This window comes from Nicotiana tomentosiformis, chromosome 12, assembly GCF_000390325.3.
Source record: "Nicotiana tomentosiformis chromosome 12, ASM39032v3, whole genome shotgun sequence".
Taxonomy (NCBI): Eukaryota; Viridiplantae; Streptophyta; class Magnoliopsida; order Solanales; family Solanaceae; genus Nicotiana; species Nicotiana tomentosiformis.
The window spans coordinates 80,840,490-80,858,233 of record NC_090823.1 but is presented as its reverse complement, the minus strand read 5'-3'; the positions used below and the strand labels follow the sequence as shown (position 1 = coordinate 80,858,233).

General features: G+C 38.9%; 1 protein-coding gene across 1 annotated transcript; it reads right to left on the bottom strand.

Annotated features, from left to right (window-relative positions):
* Positions 1–6,914: 6,914 nt before the first annotated feature.
* Positions 6,915–7,346, bottom strand: LOC138902932 (uncharacterized). Its single transcript, XM_070190835.1, has one exon. The coding sequence runs from the start codon at positions 7,344–7,346 to the stop codon at positions 6,915–6,917; it is 432 nt and encodes a 143-aa protein (XP_070046936.1).
* Between the last annotated feature and the right edge of the window lie 10,398 nt (positions 7,347–17,744).

The window sequence follows — 17,744 nt, the reverse complement described above, 5'->3', positions numbered from 1 at the left end:
TTTGTTTTCTAATCTCATAATCAATAGTTATATTTTCTAACCTAAATTGTTGCGTATGTCAATGTATTAATATTTATTTCTCCATTTAAATGATTGTTGTATTAATCTCGGCATCAATTTTTATTACACATAATTTATTTTTACTATGTACATTTTTATTGATAGACGTACAATACACGTGCAACACACGTACACTAAGACTAGTCTTCTATAGAAACAGCTACAGTTTTACTTTTCATTGTCAAAACTTTGCCCTATTCGAGCAACATCTACATGACAGTGATAGTGTTGGCGAGGATTTAATAAGAAAAATATTTTCCATCTTTAGATGAAAAGCCAAGTTGTGAGAAATACATGACAAAACGGGCTATCTCAGATAGCAGAAATAAGTAAGTTGGTCAACTAATGTGATGTTAATTGACAAGTTTCTTAGTGAAAGCAGAACTTTTCTAAGTTTTGACTCCGCAGAGGATGATATCAACAACTACTATTAGGAAGAATACTTAAATACTTTAATACGAAGTGGCCTTCCACCATACATGTTTGTTACCAAATTGCTATTCTCTATCTGTGTGTGAATTCATCTAAGTAATTTAAAAATAATTATTTATTGCTTGACATGTTGGTTTTGAAGAAAAATGCTCCAATCATGTCACTAAGAAATTTGAATTATGCGAATATTTTATGTAATGGTACCAGAATGATATGTAAAGGTTTTGACAACAACGTCATACATGCAAAAATAATAATAAGCAAAAATGCTTCTAAGCATGTGTTTATTCCTAGAATTTGACTTTGCCTATAGAAAATGAAGGTTACTATTTCAAATTCATCAGAAAATAATTTCTGGTAATTAAGATTATGCTTTTTGATGACAATAAATAAAGCACAATGACAATTAATACCTAATATGAGATTGTGCTTTCTACAAAATATATTTTTACATGGACAACTATATATTGCAATTTTAAGGAGAATATTTATGTTAATAACAAAGGTTATGGCCATGATCGACCAGCCGAAGCAAAAAAAAAAAAGAAACATACACCAAAAGCATGGTCTACAAAGAGATATTATGTAAGATTGAACACCAAAATATAACATCATCTCATAAAAGCAAAAGTCTAAAATAACAAACTAACTCATATAAATTATTTATTTTTACACGTTCAGAACTATTTCCTGAAAGCATCAGCCATACCACTATACTTTAGAGGTGCCTTGCTCTCACCAATAATAATAGAAGCAGCATTCTTTTAGCCGCCAATCTACATTATTTGACGGATGACATGAAGAGGGTAAGCGACTGTCTGCCCAATGGTTCCAGCAACAGTACCACAATCGAGCTTTGTTGTAACACTCAATTCAGTGTCTTGACGTTGAATACAACTATTGCTTCAGTTGTAATATTTGTTTTACCATTTAAATGATTGTTGCATCGTCAATGTGTAACAACTCGACCCGACCGGTCGTTTTTGAGTATCCCGACCCCCTATTTGATGCTTTACATAATGTGTATTTATGCTTATGCAACTTGCAGGGTTGATTGGTGTGATTTCGGGATAGTTTTGGTGTGATTTGGGATACGTAGTCCTTTGTTTGAAGGCTTTAGTTGTAAGAGTTGACCGGAGTGTAGCATTTGTGTAAACGACTCCGAAATAGTATTTTGATGGCTCCAATAATTTCGTATGATTATTTTGGACATAGGCGTATGTTCGGATATGAATTTGGAGGTCTGTAGGTTATTTTGGCTTGAATTGGCGAAAGTTGGAAAGTTGAAGGTTTGGAAGGTTGATAGATTTAACCGAATGTTGGATTTATTTATATCAGAGTTGGATTGTGATTTTGGGAGTTGGTATAGATCCATTGTATTATTTGGGACTTGCATGCAAAATTTGAGGTCATTCGGAGTTGTTTAGGCTTGTTCAGCGCAAGTTTTGAATTTGGAAATGTTCATTAGTTCATTAGGCTTGAATTGAGGTGCAATTCATAGTTTTAATATTGTTTGGTTTGATTTGAGGCCTCGAGTAGGTTCGTATTATATTTTGGGATTAGTTGGTATGTTGGGATGGGGTCCTGGGGGCTTCGGGTGTGATTGGGGTTTAGTTCGGATCAATTAGGGACTTGGAGGAATTGCTGAAAGTCTGCTAAGATCTGGTGTTTTTGCATCTGTGTTGTTTGGGCAGCAGGTGTGACACCGCAGAAGCAGCTAGCTGGCCGCAAATGCGTAGATGCGGACATGGAAGCGCAGGAGCAAAATGTATCCGCAGAAGCATATTTGAGCTGGTTGAGCATGGACCGCATGTGCGGTGCTTTGTCCGTAGAAGAGGAAGCGCATGTGCACATTTTGTTCCGCAGAAGCGGAATTTCTGGGTCTTAAGTGAAGGACACATCTACGATGCATTTTCCGCAGATGCGACCTAAGGACCGCAAAAGCAAAAAGCCTGGACAGAATATAACTTGGTCGAAGGTTTTTATTTTGTTTATCACACTTTGAGTTAGAGAGCTCGGCGTTGGGCGGTATTGGAGGAGATTTTCACGATTTGGTTTAGGGTAAGTATTTTTGAATATGATTTGTTATTATTTCATGATTCCAACCTCAATTTTAGTATTTTTTTTAAAGCAAATATACCACTCGGCTTGATTCCTTGTGGTGAATATATAAATAATAATCCAAAATAGGAATCTAGTTTGTACATAAAAATTAATTAAGCATAGAAAAAGGTATAAAAAAGCAATGTTCTAGCTATTACAAAAGTTTTAATTGTACAGATTCCAGCCAAAGGCCCAGTATGTATCCTGTAGCCCATTGCAAAACCTCTATGTAGCACCTCAAATGCTCTCATCAGGCGCCATATTTTACGAACCAAAAAGGTTAGGCTATCATGAATCTTCAACGTACTCCTTGCATAGCTTAGTCTGTCCATTAATCTGCTGATGCGCGCAACCAATTATGATACCTTTGTTTTTCTGTCGTGTCATATACCATTTGCATCTCATGGCTATTGTATATTCTAAAGAAAACACACCACAATAAAGAGGTTGAAATCATGTATTGTTCCTTGTCGATCACTGTCAGGCTAATCAGCAGCCGAAGAAAAATAATGCTCCCTGGTGTATGTCTAGGCAAATTGGTTGAGCTGTACCTGAGACATCAGCTAACATGCTGGCCACATTGCACTCGCAACCATTATTAGAACTTGTACAGGGTACCGGTAAAGAGTATGTTATGAGGTCAGCTGCTGCAATCTTGAACTTGGATATCTAGTTGTTTAGGATTGATATTCCTGAAGAGTTGAATATGGCCTGCTCCTTCTGTGGTTGAGGAGCTGTTTTGACTGATGATGTACATTTCACTTAGCATCTCTCTGGCATTACGAGAATTCTAACATCAATGATCCTTTGATTTTCAGTTTTGGATGAGCTTGTTAGTGCTGTCATAACTTGCTGCTGCTTTTTTGTGAAGAAGCAATTGTGATGATTATTGTGAAATCTGCTCAATCCAAAGCCTTCTTTTTGCAATTCTAATCCTTAGATTAGGAGTTTGAGACTTGTTGAGGTTTAGTAGTTTCCTCCCTTCACTATTCATCTCTATGAACGAGTGAAATATAGTTGATCCTGCAAAATTGAAAGCAATATGAACTATATAATCTTCCACTGTATTGCCTTCTCTATACACATATTGAAATATCACATTAAAGTATTCCCTCAATACCCTAATATTCTGCACTTCTTCCCCTATACACCAAGGTGTCACCCATTGCCCTTCGATGATTTTTTTCAAAACCAAAGAATTTGTCTCCAATATCAGTGGATGAAGGTCATGCGTCACACAATATTCCAACCCTTGAAGTATTGCTTTTGCTTCAGCTACAACATTAGTGGTCACTCATATGTTATCTGCCTTTGCATACATTAGATCTCCTGCTTCATTTCTAACACAGAAACCAATTGAACTAGGCCCTGGGTTGCCCTTTGATGCCCCATTTGTATTACATTTATACCATCCTGCATCTGGAGGCTGCCAAGTTACTCTTTTGGTGAGCATTACAGGTTTGTATGCTTCAAAGTAACAGATCATATCTGGCCATAACACGGGAATTTGTATTAACCATGGATACCTAACTCTTGCTAGGTAATGAATTATCTTGTTGATCTCGTGAATGACTTGATTAGTGAAGACTGTTCTCCCATTTTTCCCTGTATTCCTTTTTTTTCATAGTTCATATGTAATGACTGCTGGTGCTGCTTGAAAGAGAGGTTTCAACTTTGGACAACATTTTACATTCCACCAAGCTCTAATTACTTGCTTTATTTGGACTAGTGGTACAATAATTCCAGCAGCTGCCAAAAATGTTTTCCATACTTTTGATGAAGTGGAGCTTGTTAGAAAGATGTGTTCAAGGGTCTCCTCCTATAGATGTTTGCAACAGCAACATCTGGAGACGTGAATATATCCTTGCCTCCTCTATAGGTCATCAGTAGATAACTTTTGCCTCCACAATCTTCACAAGAAGAATGATATTTTGAATGGCAATCTTTTAGTCCACATTTGTTTATACTCTTGATTAGGGGCTGCCCTGTGCCTCAGAATTTGCCAAGCACTGTTGACTATGAATTTGCCTGAAGATGTTCGTATCCAGTAAGGTCTGTCCCATAGTTCTTCAGTGTCATCAAAATGAACATTTTGTATAATATGGTCAGCGATATCTTCAGGAAAGCTTTGATGTATCAGTTGTTCATTCCATGCTCTTTCTTGCCTCAGTTGTACCATGTCTTGCAACTCTTCATCTATTGAAAATTCTGGCGGTAGAACATGGTAGAGTACACCTATTTTTGTCCAGTTTTCATGCCATATGCTTGTTGCTCCACCATCTCCCACATGATTTCATGTTCTACTTCTTCCCTAGCATTCAACATTTGTTTCCATACATGGGAACCTTGTCGGAATTGTAATGTTGTTGGCTGCTCTTTTTTGCAATACTTGTTCCATATGAATTTTGACCAAAGTGATTTTGTTGTCCTAAAAATCCACCACAACTTAGAAAATAGAGATCTCGAAATATCGTCTAATGATCTAAAGCCAAGGACACCTTCTTCTATAGGAAAACATAGTTTCTGCTAACTTGCCCAATGTCTACTCCGCTGTTCTTCCTTTGTACTCCAGAAGAATCTTGCAAATATTTTGTGTAAGTGTGTCAGGATGTTCTTAGGAGGGTCAAGAATAGATAGTATGTGTATTGGCATGCTTTGCAGGACACTAGTAATTAGTGTGGCCTTCCCTCTAAATGATAAGAGTTTGCCTTTTCAAGAATGTAGTTTAGCCTTCACCTTTTTGATAAGATCTTTATAGTATCCCTTCCTTCTTCTAGTGTAGAAAATTGGGCATCCTAAGTATTTGAAAGGAAATTGGCCTCTTATGAAGCCTGTGGTATGACCAACATCTTGAAATAGCATGTTTGCAGTATTGGTATGCATGAAGTAAGAGCTTTTGGCTCTATTTATCTGCTGTCCAGAGATCTATTCATACCCTCTTAATACTGTCATTATCTTGTTCAAGGAAGGTTGATGTGCAGATGCAAAAATTATCGTATCATCAGCGTATGCCAAATGGTTAAGTGGATCAGTCCATTTGGGCATACCAAATCCCACAAATGATTTATCATCAAACAATTTGTTCAACGATCTTGATAGTACTTCTGTTGCCAAAATAAACAATGCAGGAGACAGTGGATCTCCCTGCTTCACACCCCTGGTTGATTTGAAAAAACATGTTGATTGCCTATTAACCAGTACTGAATACCAGTTGTTGGCTATTAGATTCCAGACCATGTTGATAAAGTGCTCTGCAACCCAATTCTTCTCAGCACTTGCATCAAAAATATCCATGAGACTCTATCATATGCTTTCGCCATATCAAGTTTAATTACCATATTCACATATTTGCCTCGTAATCTCATGTCTGTTACTATTTCCTGTGTAAGTAGTATGTTCTCAAAGTTGCTCCTCCCTTTAATAAAAACTGATTGATTAGGTGAAATGTATGCAGGAAGTAGCTTCTCCAATCTATTATGAATACACCTCGATAGGACCTTGTTGATGAAATTACTCAAGCTGATAGGTCTTAGGTCTGTAAAAGATTCTGGACGTCAGTAGAACTAGGTCTGTGTGAGTAATTGACTTTGGCAAGCTTGATCTTCCATTGAATTGCAGAACCATGTTATGTATGTCATGGCTGATGACTTCCCAACAAACTTGATAAAACCTTCCATTGAATCCATCTGGACCACTGGAGCAATCTCCACTAAGTCCGAACACTGCTGCCTTTTCTTCCTCCAATGTTGGATATCTAGATAGTTTAATGTTCTTCTCCACGGACAGCATAACTGGTACATTATCTAGCATTGTAAAATCAGTGGGGTCCCCTTGTTTAGTGAAATGTTTTTGGAAATATTCAACAACAACATTGGAGATTTGATCCTGATCTTCTAACCAATTTCCAGCTTCACTTTTTATTCTTTTCAGGTGTAACTTCTTCCTCTTTCCATTTACATAGTTATGGAAGAAGTTAGTGTTTCTATCTCCCTTCGCAAACCATGCCATTCCAACTTTTTGTTTCTAGTAGTGATCCTCTAGACTCATATATTCCTTTAGTTCTGACTGAGCTTTCTGTAGAATTACTCAGTTTGCAATTGTTAGTTCCTCTTCGAACAACATTTCCTTGACCTTTACAATGTCCTCTAGTATTTCCAATTGTTTGAATATATCCCCAAATGTATATCTACTCTATTTTGAAAGTGTTGTCTTAACATTCTTCAGCTTGTCTTTGAACACAAGAAATGGGTCTCCAATGAAATTTGCATTCCAGTTCTGTTTTACTACTTCCAAGAAAGTATCATGCTTTGTCCAGAAGTTCAAGAACCTGAATGGTCTGGGCAATTTTGCGTTTTGTTTCCAGCATTCATCAGTAAAGGAGCATGGTCTGATCCTGTTCTAATTAGGTGTTCAACTTCTATTGTGGGAAGCATATTTTGAAATGGTAAATTCACAAAGATTCTGTCCAATCTTTTGAAAATACATTGCGCATTAGGTCTTCCATTCCACCAAGTGAATGGACTGCCTTTGTATCCTTGATCAAAAAGGCCACATGAGTTAACACAGAAGGAAAAATCCTCATATTCTGATGGATAAACTGGTAAACCCCCTATTTTCTCATCTTCATGTAATATCACATTGAAATCCCCTCCTACTAGCCATGGGAGTTCCATATCACTTGCCAAATAATAGATATTATCCCAAAGCTCCAATTTTTCTAGTGATGTGCACTTAGCATATACAAATGTCATCATCACATGTTGGTCTAGGTCTTGACATAATACCTATACTGTCACCTGTTGGTCTGTTTCCATGATCAATTCCAACTCCACCACATCATCAAATAACAGCCATATCTTCCCACTGTGGTTTGAGAATGCATTGTCCGTGTTTAGACTTCTTTAATACCTTTGGATATGATTTGCATTCTGGAAAGGTTCCAGTAATGTAATAACAAAAAACTTGTGCTCCCTTTGCATATTAATCACCTTTGGGAAGGCCTGCGGGTGTGTACAGACCTAATATTCCAAATGAGTGTATTAATCATTATTTGGATAATGATCCCGCCCTCCTGGGCAATACTCTTGTTGGTTTCTTCTGCTCTTTGTTTTGAATCTGTTTCTTTGATTTCTTACCTCCTTTTGATCTTGTTGTAGGAGACAAGTCTGCTTCTCTTCCTACTTGCTGGAAATTCTCAATAGTTGATTCATTATCCTTTTCTTCTTCAAATTGTTGTTGTTCCATCAGCATTATGTTAATAGGTTCCACTTGGTGTGTGACAAGGTCGTGCAATGTTTGTAATGGTGTTATCACAACCCAATTTCCCCTCCGTTGGGTATCGTCATGGCACCTAGCCTTAGGGACTAGGTAAGCCTAATATTTACTGAATAACAACTATAATAAATAATATCTAACAACTTGAAATGGAATTCATTATAAAAACTTACAATTCCCAAAATCGGTAGTACAAGCCATAAGCTCTACAGAGTGTTTGCTAGAAAATTTCTAAATACAACTGTTCAGAAATAAGAATAACAGCGCAAAATGAAAACTTAAAGGTGACTCCGAAGCCTGCGAACGCAGCAGCAGGTTTACCTTGAGTCTCCACAGCAACGACCCGCACAGCTGCTAACGAACAAATACCCGGATCTGCACAAAAATTTCCAGAAGTGTAGAATGAGCACACCACAGTGGTGCCCAGTAAGTATCAAGACTAACCTCGGTGGAGTGGTAACGAGAAACAGTCAAGACACCCACTGGTCTAATAAACTGAACAAGTAAAAGTATATGATCAACAGAAATATGATATCTACATAAAAACTATGCAATATGGCTCACAATACAGTAATGAAAATAAGAAAGGAAACAACAAGTATCAGCGAAATACCATAAAAATGAAATAGAAAAGTGAATGGAACACAACCTAAATTCGGAATTAGAACTACAGCAAGGACAAGTAATAACTCAGCAACTACAGCCGATTTTTCATTAGGTTTTAGTCATCAAACTCCACGAGGTACCGAACCTCGGACAATCACAACTCATAGGTCTCAATACCTGAACCCTAATACTTAGCATCATGTTCCCTCATAACACCTCATAACCGCACTAGCGACTCGCGTGCCAATAGAGCCATTCTTACATAGAAGGCAAGTAAACAAGGGTGAGCATCTATGTTCAACAATATCAAGAACACCTCTTATCCGATAAGAGTGCTTAACTACGTGTATGTTTGTGCAAGTATCCTAACATAGTCCATACCAGCAAATAAGCAAAAGGAAAAAAGAACAGACAACAAGCAAAATATTTTCTCACAACTTTCACTAGATAAAGCTCTCATGGGTAAGTGTAACCCTACACAAATATTAATAACAAGAATGCCCCAGGACATTACAAATCATCACAAATCAATCCCGGACACATCCCACCTTGTCACGTCACGTGTGAAATAATAAGGTAAGTGCCCGCCTTGTCATGCCACACGTGCATAACAATGTTCCCACCTTGTCTCTCCACATGCGCAACCCCACACACACACACACACACATATATATATATATATATATATATATATATATATATATATATATATACACACACACACACACACACACACACACGCGTCACGTGTGAAATAATAAGGTAAGTGCCCGCCTTGTCATGCCACACATGCATAACAATGTTCCCACCTTGTCTCTCCACATGCGTAACCCCACACACACACACACACACACATATATATATATATATATATATATATATATATATATATATCCCACCTTGTCACGCCGTATGTGGAAATATAAATAGTAACAATAGCACGGCAGAAATCGCAACCCCATAACAACAACCGCACGACAGAAACTGTAACGACCCGACCGGTCGTTTTGAGTATTACAACCTTACTTCCCCCTTTACTGCTCAAATTGTACTTTACAGTTGTTGTGTGAATTTCTGGGGTAATTGGTTTGGGTCCGGTGAGGTTTTGGAATGAATTGGAACACTTAGTTCTAAGGGTTAAAGCTTAAGTTAAAATAGTGATCGGATGTCGACTTATGTGTAAACGACCTCGGAATTTAATTCTGATGATTCCAATAGTTCCGTATGGTTATTTTGGACTTAAGAGCGTGTCCGGAAAATTATTTGGAGGTCCGTAGTGGAATTTGGCGTGAATTGCCGAAAGTTGAATTTTTGGGAAGTTTGACCGGGGAGTTGACTTTTTGATATCGGGGTCGGAATCCAATTCTGGAAATTTGAATATGTCCGTAATGTGAAACGTGACTTGTGTGCAAAATTTGAGGTCAATCGAACGTGATTTGATGTGTTTCGACATAAGTTATAGAATTTGAAGTTTCAAGGTTCAATGATTTCGGATTGAGGTGTAATTCATCGTTTTGATGTTGTTAGGTGTAATTTGAGGCCTCGAGTAGGTTCGTGTTATGTTATGAGACTTTTTGATACAATTGGTTGAGGTCCCGGGGGCCTCGGGTGAGTTTCGGATGGTTAACGGATCAAATTTGGACTTAAGGAAATGCTGGAACTGCTGCCTACTAGTGTGATCGCACCTGCGAAGATTTTGATCTCAGGTGCGAAGCCGCATGTGCGTTAAATAAGCCGCAGAAGCGGCCAAGAGTGGGACTGGGCAGTGCACGCAGGTGCGAGGAATTTGTCGCAGCTGCGAGGCCGCAGGTGCGAAGGGGAATGCGCATCTGCAAAGCCCGCAGATGCAAGAATATCGCCGTAGATGCGAGTTTTTAGAGGGCCAGTTTTTTTCCGCAGGCGCGTATTCTTGTCCGCAAATGAGGATGTGCAGGTGCCAGCCCAGGCACCGCAGGTGCGGAAATGCCTGGGCAGTGTTTAAAAATGAGGGTTCCGAGAATTGTTCTCATTTGGGACATTTTGGAGTACGGTTTGGGCGATTTTGGAGAGGAAATTTTCCACACAACTTGGGGTAAGTGTTCTTAACTCCCTTGTGATTATATTCCCTGAATTCATCTTCATTGTTTGTGTAAGATTATTGAATCTTCAAGAGAAATAGAAAGAAATTTCTATAATGTCACAAAACGAACTTTTCATGTTTGAATACCGATTTGAAGTCGGATTTGAGTGAAATTAGTATGGTTGAATTTATAATTGGATGGGTTATCGTATTTTGTGAGTTTCATCGGATTTCGAGACGTGGGCCCACGGGTATTTTTGGGGCATCATTTTGGATTTTGTGAAAATATTAATATTTTGATATGGAATTAATTCCTATAAATTTTGTGGGCTGAATCAAATTAATTGTGACTAGATTCGAGTCATTTGGAAGTTGATACGCACATAATGGGATTTCTGGAGCATTGTTTATCTTGCTCGACATTGGATTCAGCTTGTTCGACGTAAGTAACTCTTTTAATCTTGGAGTTAAGGGTATGAATCCTGAATATATGTATTTTGTGAATTGTTGGGAGACGACGCACATGCTAGGTGACGGGCGTGTGGGAGTGCACTATAGAAATTATGACATAATTGTTTCGTTGGAATTTTATTGTTAAATAATCTTGGCATTTTCCATGCGGTTTTATGTGTCAAAGAAATTGAGCTGAAAAGCATATTAAAAATCATGTTGAGCCTATGTGCCAGTATTATTGGGACCCACAGAGGTCATATTGCTATGAATTATTGTGTTAAATTGAAAATTCATACTCAGTCATATTCATTTCATTGCATATCATAACTCAGTTTTATGACTCTATTTTGATGCATATAAATGTTTTGGGCCAAATGCCCTGTTTTACTGAAATGCCCGAGTGGCTTGATTTGTGAGGATGAGTGTGGATCGGGGCTGCACGCCTGCAGCATACTTTATGACTGAGTGAGGCCGAGGGCCTGATTTGTGAGGATGAGTGTGGATCGGGGCTGCCCGCCTGCAGCATACTTTATTATTATGGCATGTGAGTTATCCGTGCAGATTATAGCGCTTGGGCAGAAGGAGCCCCTCCGGAGTCTGTACACACCCCCAGTGAGCGCAGGTACCTACTGAGTACGAGTGCTGAGTGACTGGGAGGCAAGAGTGATTGTGAGGTATGCCCGAGTGGCAAGAGTGATTGTGAGGTATGGCCGAGTGGCACGAGTGACTGTGAGGTTGCCCGAGGGGCTGTTTATGATTTTATCACTAAATTGCATCGCATTGGCATGCACACATGACATACAGGCATAGAGAGGTATTTTTCCTCATGTTATACAACATCACATCATTCATGATTTCTCACATATTTTTGACAGATGTGCATAGTGATGCATTTGTTTTTACACGGGTTATCCGGAAGGAAAATGAAACATCTTATTTATTATTGACAAGATTTTGGGAGAAATTTATTGTTTTCAAACTATTTATATTATTGGAAACTTCAGCAAACGATTTGGGTTTTCACTGAGATATTTGAAAGAAAGAACTATAATTTTTGAAATCATTATTTGGCTGAGTATTTTATCCCTGAGTTATTTCTGGTATTATTTGCTTTATGTTGTTATGGATTGTTGTGGACTACTGGTTTCGGACCCGACTTGGTGGAAGCTCGTCACTACTTTCAACCTATGGCTAGGTTTGTTACTTACTCCGTACATGGGGTCGGTTGTACTGATACTACACTTCTGCACATTGCGTGCAGATGTTGGCTGCTGTTGTTGTTGTGCTCGATGGTTGCAGGACTTGAAGATGTACCTGCGTTCCTGTTGTAGCTGCCTTTTATTCAGGGTAGCCTTAGATTTATAAAAGCTCTGTTTATGTATTATTCAAACAGACTATGTATTTATTTCATTTCCGCTTTGTATACTCTATTCTTAGAAGCTCATGATTTGTACTACCAGTTCTTGGGGATGTATAAGATTAAGATGTTTATTCACTTAAATTACTTTAAATAATTGTTATTGGAATTGTATAGTTGAAAGTTGGCTTACCTAGCGGGTTGGGTTAGGTGCCATCACGACTAGTTGGATTTTGGGTCGTGACAAGGTGGTATCAGAGCACTAGGTTCATAGGTTCTACAAATTATGAGCAAGTGTCTAGTAGAGTCTTGCGGATCGGTATGATGACGTCCATACTTATCTTCGAGAGGCTATAGGGCATTTAGGATATATACTTCCCATCTTTCTTTCCTTATCGTGCGAGATTGATTCAGCTTGAGACATAACTCTTTGAATTCCTTCCACATATTCGTATGCGCATATGAGCGCTCGGTATCAGCTGTGCATCGCCAGCTTGTGAATTTTTGAACGAGGTTCTAGAGGTGTATTCTGTGTTTTGGTAATGGGCCAGTCTCGAGGACTTGAGGCCAAGTTTTAGACCGCAGCTTAGGCTTGGTAGCTTCAGTTGTAACCTGTATATTTGGACTCATATGTCTGGTAATATCCCTACGAGTGGAAGTTGTGGCTCGATGAGCGGCGGAATGGCTTTGTGATGAGTATGATGTAAATGCGGGATGTATTAAGACGATTTGAATATGATGAGAAGTGTTCCCTTGAAATGTAAATAAATGGCCACTAGGTGCTTGATTTTCGTTTTAATGTAACGTACAGTCTCGAGTATGAATGTTTGAAGGATCTTTCATATTGTTAACCTTTTGGGGTAAATTAAATTCTCATATCTAGGTAATGAGTTTGGACGCAGATTGACTAAGTGATTGCATAGTAATTGTGACTGTGAAAAGATATAACAAGATACCAGATTAAGGCTAAGTAGGTGGATTATCCCCTGCGGAATAATCTATGTAGGAGTATTTCTGCCGACGGGTTATATGGGTGGAGATTTGAATTTGAATCTGGTTGAGAAAGTTGACTTGTGTGTTAAGAGGATGAATACGAGCTTAGCGATGATTGAGGTATTTTTATGGTTGGCGTTGTATGAACTTGGGAAGAAGTTTCGTTGGACTGACTGTGGCATTATGGCGGTAAGAGAGTATTGGTATTGTGAGTTATGGAATATTTTAATCTATGGTTTTGAGCCAAGTGGGGGAGTCTACTATTGACCATTTGATTTCATGGTTAGGTGTTAAATTTTAATTTTGGTCGGAGGCACACTTGTGGGTTAGCTATGACTTGCAGAGGTTGAGATCGAGGATGACTCGAATAAGAAAATTCCTGGTTAAGGATTATATTTCACGTATGAGTAACTGAAATTCGCGGGATGAGTGAGTTGTTATTGGTGAATGATGTAGTGCGCACGGAGTATGAATTTGATATGTGGTGTTAAAGTAGAGTTACTTCTTCGAGTGTTGTGGTGCTAATGGGGCACGTGTCTTTTGGCCCATTTGGGCGGTGCAATTAGGTTTGAGCAAAGTGGGTGACTCCCGAGAATATTTCAGTGGGTTTGAGAATTATATATAGCAATTGAGAATGTTTCCAGACTTATGTAAATCTGAGATTTGCGTTTGATGGTGCTTGGACTTGCGGAAATTCTATATGACTATGGATTCTACATTTGTTTTTTGTGTAAGGAAGGTAAGAAGAGAAATTTCAAATTCACATAATGTATTCTCAGAGTGAGTGTTACAGTTGTGGTATTTTTGGAGGTGCTTAAGAAGAATACTATTATTACTTGGTGTTGTATGAGAAAGGGGCGAACTTCAGAAGGTGCATTGTATTTTTACTTACAGATGTATAAATTAGTATTGTGGTACTCACATGGTTGATAGACTGTTGATATTCAAATTTTTGTCAAGTGGCACGGAAGAACTTTTAAAGTATTTCTCGTGGGATGATCATGTATAAGAGAGGTGTTAGGTATTCGGGCGGTGGAGATGGAATCAAATATGGTGATTCGCGTGTTCTATGGATTCGGAGATTGGGAGTTCCTAGGAGTAGATTGTTTCATGGTTGTGGACTGTGAAGTTGTGGCCGGAGTTAGTTAATGATAGAATGTGTTATGATTCAGTCATTATGGATTTTCGGAAGAATTTTTATCTATTTGTGGGTAACCCGAGTTAATTTGGGGGTCCATAGGTAGGCCCAATTAAGATGTGTATTCTACACCGAGCCGGAATGGTTGGCTTTATACTGCTATTATTGAGGGATGTGTGATTTGATTGATGTTGAACTTATTCGTATTCTCAAGTGATCTGTGAGTTATTCCTTTATGCTACGAGGAGTTGTGATTCATTGGTTATGTGCACAGATGGTGCGGTTCTATTTGAGCTTTATAGCGAAATTTGAGTGTGATGAGTAATTGGGTATTGCATGATCAATAGCGTAATGGTTATGTCCTTTCAAGTTTTTGTGTGGTATTTTTGTCATTTGCCTCTCCGTCATTATTAAATTGGATTAGGGTGGCTCGGAGTATATAATATGAAACTTGTGTTAGAATCGGGTGATGGTTCTACGGTGTATGATGAATTTTCAGCATTTCGTTGTGGAAGTACTTGTTAATCTGGCGGGGCAGTTCTATCATTTGAGTCATTTTCCATGAATGGGTACATTTGAATTGTTGCGTATTAGTGCACGGATGGCACGAGTTGTGGCTCCGAGTTATATTGGTGCGGTATGTCTATGGAGCAGTTATGTTTAGTAATATAAGGTCATTGGACTTGGAATGGGTACTATCAGGTTTAATTTCGGTATATTCAGGAGTATAATATTGAAAGTCCGCTCAGAAAGTGATTATGGTTTCGGTTGGGGCGAGAGACCTCCATGACTTGTTGGTCTGATAAAGGGTTACGAGATTTTGCATGTTTCTTTTATTATCAACAGTGTACGAAGGTTTTGGGATGAGGTTTGGTTCGATATGGGTTTAATACTAGTATGCAGTTGGTTTTGGAGTAGTCACTGCGATCAGGAATAGTGCTACGAGCATGCGAGTTGTTTAATATGCTAGGTGATTATATCCGTGGTTATAGTTATAGCTCGATGCAGCTTATTCGGACTTATACAGTGTGTAAATGTAAGATTCATGTCTTGAAAGAAATTTTAAAGGTTGGAAATTAAACTCCAAGGTTTATGGGCTAAGGTTAAATTAATGATTTTTAGTTGCATTGTGTAGTCAAAGCCTATGTGGGATAGGGTGACGTGGGTTCACCCCCGGGTACGTGTGTGGTAAGATAGAACGGTGATTTGATGGCTTGGAAACAACTCTTGGCACGTTCGAGGACGAAGGTATGTTTAAGTGGGGGAGAATGTAACGACCCGACCGGTCGTTTTGAGTATTACAACCTTGCTTCCCCCTTTACTGCTCAAATTGTACTTTACAATTGTTGTGTGAATTGCCGGGGTAATTGGTTCGAGTCCGGTGAGGTTTTGGAATGAATTGGAACACTTAGTTCCAAGGGTTAAAGCTTAAGTTAAAATAGTAATCGGATGTCGACTTATGTGTAAATGACGTCGGATTTTAATTCTGATGATTCCAATAGCTCCGTATGGTGATTTTGGACTTAGGAGCGTGTCCGGAAAAATTATTTGGAGGTCCGTAGTGGAATTTGGCGTGAACTGCCGAAAGTTGAATTTTTGGGAAGTTTGACCGGGGAGTTGACTTTTTGATATCGGGGTCGGAATCTGATTCTGGAAATTTGAATAGGTCCGTAATGTGAAACGTGACTTGTGTGCAAAATTTGAGGTCAATCGAACGTGATTTGATGTGTTTCGACGTAAGTTATAGAATTTGAAGTTTCAAGGTTCAATGATTTCGGATTGAGGAGTAATTCGTCATTTCGATGTCGTTAGGTGTGATTTGAGGCCTCGAGTAGGTCCATGTTATGTTATGGGACTTGTTGATTCAACTGGTTGAGGTCCCGGGGGCCTCGGATGAGTTTCAGACGGTTAACGGATCAAATTTGGACTTAAGGAAATGCTGGAACTGCTGCCTACTAGTGTGATCGCACCTGGGAAGATTTTGATCGCAGGTGCGAAGCCGCATGTGCGTGAAATAAGCTGCAGAAGCGGCCAAGAGTGGGACTGGGCAGTGCTCGCAGGTGCGAGGAATTTGCCGCAGCTGCGAGGCTGCATGTGCGAAGGGGAATGCGCATCTGCGAAGACCGCAGATGCGAGTTTTTAGAGGGCCGGTTGTTTTCCGCAGGCGCACATTCTTGTCCGCAAATGCGGATGCGCAGGTGCGAGCCCAGGCACCGCAGGTGCGGAAATGCCTGGGCAGTGTTTAAAAACGAGGGTTCCGAGAATTTTTCTCATTTTGGACATTTTGGAGCTCGGTTTGGGCGATTTTGGAGAGGAAATATTTCACACAACTTGGGGTAAGTGTTGTTAACTCCCTTGTGATTATATTCCATGAATTCATCTTCATTTTTTATGTAAGATTATTTAATCTTCAAGAGAAATAGAAGGAAATTTCTATAATGTCATAAAACAAACTTTTCATGTTTGAATACCGATTTGGAGTTGGATTTGAGTGAAATTAGTATGGTTGAACTTGTAATTGGATGGGTTATCGTATTTTGTAAGTTCCGTCGGATTCCGAGACGTGGGCCCCACGGGTATTTTTGGGGCGTAATTTCGGATTTTGTGAAAATATTAGTATTTTGATATGGAATTAATTCCTATAAATTTTGTGTGCTGAATCAAATTAATTGTGACTAGATTCGAGCCGTTTGGAAGTTGATACGCATATAATGGGATTTCTGGAGCATTGTTTAGCTTGCTCGACATTGGATTCAACTTGTTCGAGGTAAGTAACTCTTCTAATCTTGGAGTTGAGGGTATGAACCCTGAATATATGTATTTTGTGAATTGTTGGGAGGTGACGCACATGTTAGGTGACGGGTGTGTGGGCGTGCACTATAGAAATTGTGACATAATTGTTTCTGTGGAATTTTATAGTTAAATAATCTTGGCATTTTCCATACGGTTTTATGTGTCAAAGAAATTGAGCTGAAAAGCATATTAAAAATTATGTTGAGCCTATGTGCCAGTATTATTGGGACCCACAGAGGTCATATTGCTGTGAATTATTATGTTAAATTGAAAATTCATACTCAGTCATATTCATTTCATTGCATAACATAACTCAGTTTTATGACTCTATTTTGATGCATATAAATGTTTTGGGCCAAATGCCCTGTTTTACTGAAATGCCCGAGTGGCTTGATTTGTGAGGATGAGTGTGGATCGGGCTGCCCGCCTGCATCGTACTTTATGACTGAGTGAGGCCGACGGCCTGATTTGTGAGG